This window comes from Triticum aestivum, chromosome 2A (genome assembly GCF_018294505.1).
Source record: "Triticum aestivum cultivar Chinese Spring chromosome 2A, IWGSC CS RefSeq v2.1, whole genome shotgun sequence".
NCBI lineage: Eukaryota > Viridiplantae > Streptophyta > Magnoliopsida > Poales > Poaceae > Triticum > Triticum aestivum.
This window is the reverse complement of record NC_057797.1, coordinates 783243508-783246667: the sequence shown is the minus strand read 5'-3', so window position 1 is coordinate 783246667 and position 3160 is coordinate 783243508. Positions and strand designations below refer to the sequence as shown.

At 52.2% G+C, this 3160-nt stretch overlaps 1 protein-coding gene across 1 annotated transcript; it reads right to left on the bottom strand.

The window, feature by feature from the left end:
* Positions 1–751: 751 nt before the first annotated feature.
* On the bottom strand, positions 752–2759 carry LOC123186759 (4-hydroxyphenylacetaldehyde oxime monooxygenase). Its single transcript, XM_044598465.1, has 2 exons — positions 1715–2759; positions 752–1601 (listed from the first exon to the last, which is right to left on the bottom strand). The coding sequence occupies exons 1-2, from the start codon at positions 2636–2638 to the stop codon at positions 963–965; spliced, it is 1563 nt and encodes a 520-aa protein (XP_044454400.1). The 5' UTR covers positions 2639–2759; the 3' UTR covers positions 752–962.
* Positions 2760–3160: the final 401 nt, after the last annotated feature.

Genomic DNA, 3160 nt, shown 5'->3' with positions numbered 1-3160 from the left:
TGGTAGGTGTAAAATGCGCCAAGTCTTAGCTGCGTTGATGTTCCAGGTCTGCATGCTACTGATTTTGAAAGTAAAGTAGGTCCCAGTACTTTTGGTCTAGGACACAACTTTACCTACAGCTAGATTTTCCGTGGATGCATATTCTGCGTTTAGTAAAGCACAAACCGTCCACATAAGAAGAGGCTAGACATGCACAGTGTGGTCATGTGTTCCTGTCAATTTTGTCCGGAATCGTATGTCTTTGCGCTTGTGCTGGGTGCAGAGCGGCTCACGAATAGTACCCTTCTGGATCGTAGATTGGTTAGAGGTCTGCATCTGGTAATTATAATGTGCACGGGCATCTTATGGTTCTGGGTGACGCAGATTCCCGTGGATATGGACGCTTAGAGTGTGGTTAATAATACAACGAACGGTCGGCTAGCTATAAGAAGTTGCCATGTCATATACGGTCAACCTCTTAGCTGGTATGTACGACAGTAAGTTTTAAATATATACTAGTTTATCAATAGTTGATCCACCTTACATCCTTACAAAGCTTCTTGGATCTCGTGTTAGAGCTGGCTATTAACCAAGAGCTCGCTTATGTTCTTTTTCCTCTTCTCTTTCCTCCAACTAAACAAAGATATATTATTCTATTCCTTATAGCTTGCTTATCTCACTTTATTGTACTTGCTCTTAGGATAGCAGGAACCAGAGTGGGTAAGCTGTGTTGAATGTTTTCGGGGAGTAGTGTACTATGAGAGTTGCAAACTGGATATTGCAATTGGTGTGTCTAAGTCTCAGTTGACTTATACTTAACCAGGTTTAAGTCAAGTGATATAACTTGTAAGAAAGAAAATGAACAAACTGGAAAGAAAAATTTGCACGGATCTCAACGTAAAGTCCTGCAAATATAGGATCGACTAAGACACTGACACTCAGCAATCCCATATTGCAATAGCCAACTACTGTGATGTTCCAATTCAGCAAGGACGTGGCCGTGGCGGTACGTAAGCAGTAAGCACGAGCATGAGCGGCGTCTTGCGGTGGAACACGACCCGTCCTTCCTCCTCCATGCTCACGTCGTCTGCCGCTATCCCCTCCGGGAGCGCCCAGTCGAAGCAGAAGAGCAGGTTGGCCAGGGTGAACTCTACAGTGGCCATGGCCATGGACAAGCCGGGGCATATCCGGCGCCCCATGCCGAACGCCATCAGCTCGGGATGCTCGCCCTTGACGTCTACGTCCCTCCCCTCAAACCTGTCGGGGTTGAACTCCTCCGGGCCGTCCGGCCAGCTCGCCAGGTCCCTGCCGATGGCCCACGCGTTGACGTAGACCCGCGTCTTGGCCGGCACGTCATACCCGGCAATCTGGATGTGCCGCATCGTCTCCCTCGGCAGCTGCAGTGGCGCCGGCGGGTGCAGCCGGAGGGTCTCCTTCACGACCATGTTGAGGTAGGTGAGCCTGGACACGTCTTCTGACAGCACCCTCCCGTTGACGTTGCCGCCCGCCACGGCCCTGATCTCGGCCTGCACCTTGCCGAGCACACATGGCTTCCGGATCAGCTCTGACATTGCCCATAGGATGGTCACCGAGCTCGTGTCAATGCTGGCGATGAACGTGTTCTGAAACTCAAAAAATAATGCTCTTCATTTTCTACTTTTGTTCTGACTGAACGCATGCATGCATGCATGAATCGGTCGGTCAAAGCAAAAGATTAGTTGATTAAAGTGCTTACAAAGATTAGGGCCTTGACGTGGTCCCTGGTGAACCCAGGGTCCTCCTTCCAGAGGGCGATGAGCGCGTCGACGAGGTCGCCGCCACCGCCATTCTCATTCTCAGCAGGGTTGGCGAGCTTAGGGTCCAGGTGCTCCTCGATGACCATTTCAAAGAAGGCGTCGAGCTGCCTGAAGACCCTCTCGCGGCGGGCCACGGAGCCACTGATGCGGTCGACGAGCCGGCCAACGGCTTTGGGGAAGAAGTCCTCCGCGGAGGTGCAGGAGATCACCTCCATGGCCTCGTCGAGGGCGTGCTGGAAGCTCGCAAACTTGTCGCTGGCGTAGACGCTGCCGAACGCCACCGTGCCCGTGATGCAGTCGGAGAGGCGCAGGACGTGCTCGTCCAGCACCACTGGCTGCTTCGCCTTCCCGGCGGCTAACAGGGCGGCCACCAGCCTGTCCACCTGCTCCTGGCGCGCGTACCATGCGGCCTTGACGCGGCGTGCGCTGAGGAGCTCGACGACGAGGAGCTTCCGGATGTGGCGCCAGTAGGCGCCGTAGGGCGCGAACGCCACGTCCTTGAGGCCGTAGCTTAGGAGCGTTGGCCCCGGGGACACGGGCCGCGTGCAGCAGTCCAGGTCGTGCACCTTGAGCGCCTCCCATGCCGCCTCCGCTGAAGACAGCACCACGGTGGGCGCCGTGCCGAGCTGCAGCTGCATCACCGGCCCGTGGAGCCGCGCCAGATCACTCAGAGTCCGGTGCGGCAGCGAGCCTAGCTGGTGCAGGTTCCCCACGATGGGCAGCTTCACGGGGCCCGGTGGCAGCTTCAGCCGCCCTTTCCCTTTCCTCCTTGTCCACAGTAGGAGGGAGACAGCAGAAACGATGAGTGCTAAGAGGAAGGGCTGCCATTGTTGGGGTAGGGAGAGGAGCAGCGAGGTCGCCATTTAGTTCTAGTTTTGATAACTAACTAGTGCTACTTCCGCACTTCAGCTAGCTCATGCGTGTGTGTGGGCTGAGAGGATTACTTGTGAGAGCTGAGAGGATTAGAGCTCAATGTGATGCGGTGTGTGTACATCGAGCCTCTTGAACGGTTTATATAGAGTACAATATTTGTAAGGCCTTGCAATATTTATTTGATTTTGAGTAGATCAGATATTTCTTTTTTAGTCAATAAAGTCTCTCAGGTTTTACATGCTTCCACTAGTGTACACTGGACAACCGTTACTCCCTCCTTCCGGGCCTAATGCGTTTTTCGAGTCTAACTTTGACCAAATATTAGAGCAATAATATATGACATGCAACTTACACAAAGCACACCGTTAAATTCATGTATGAAAGGAGTTTTCAATGATATAATTTCACATTGTGCATGTTATGTACTATTAATATTGTCAATAGTTAAAAGCGGTCTTAAAAAAATGCATTAGGCCCTATATAGATGAAAGGAGAAAGTAAAAATCTGTCAG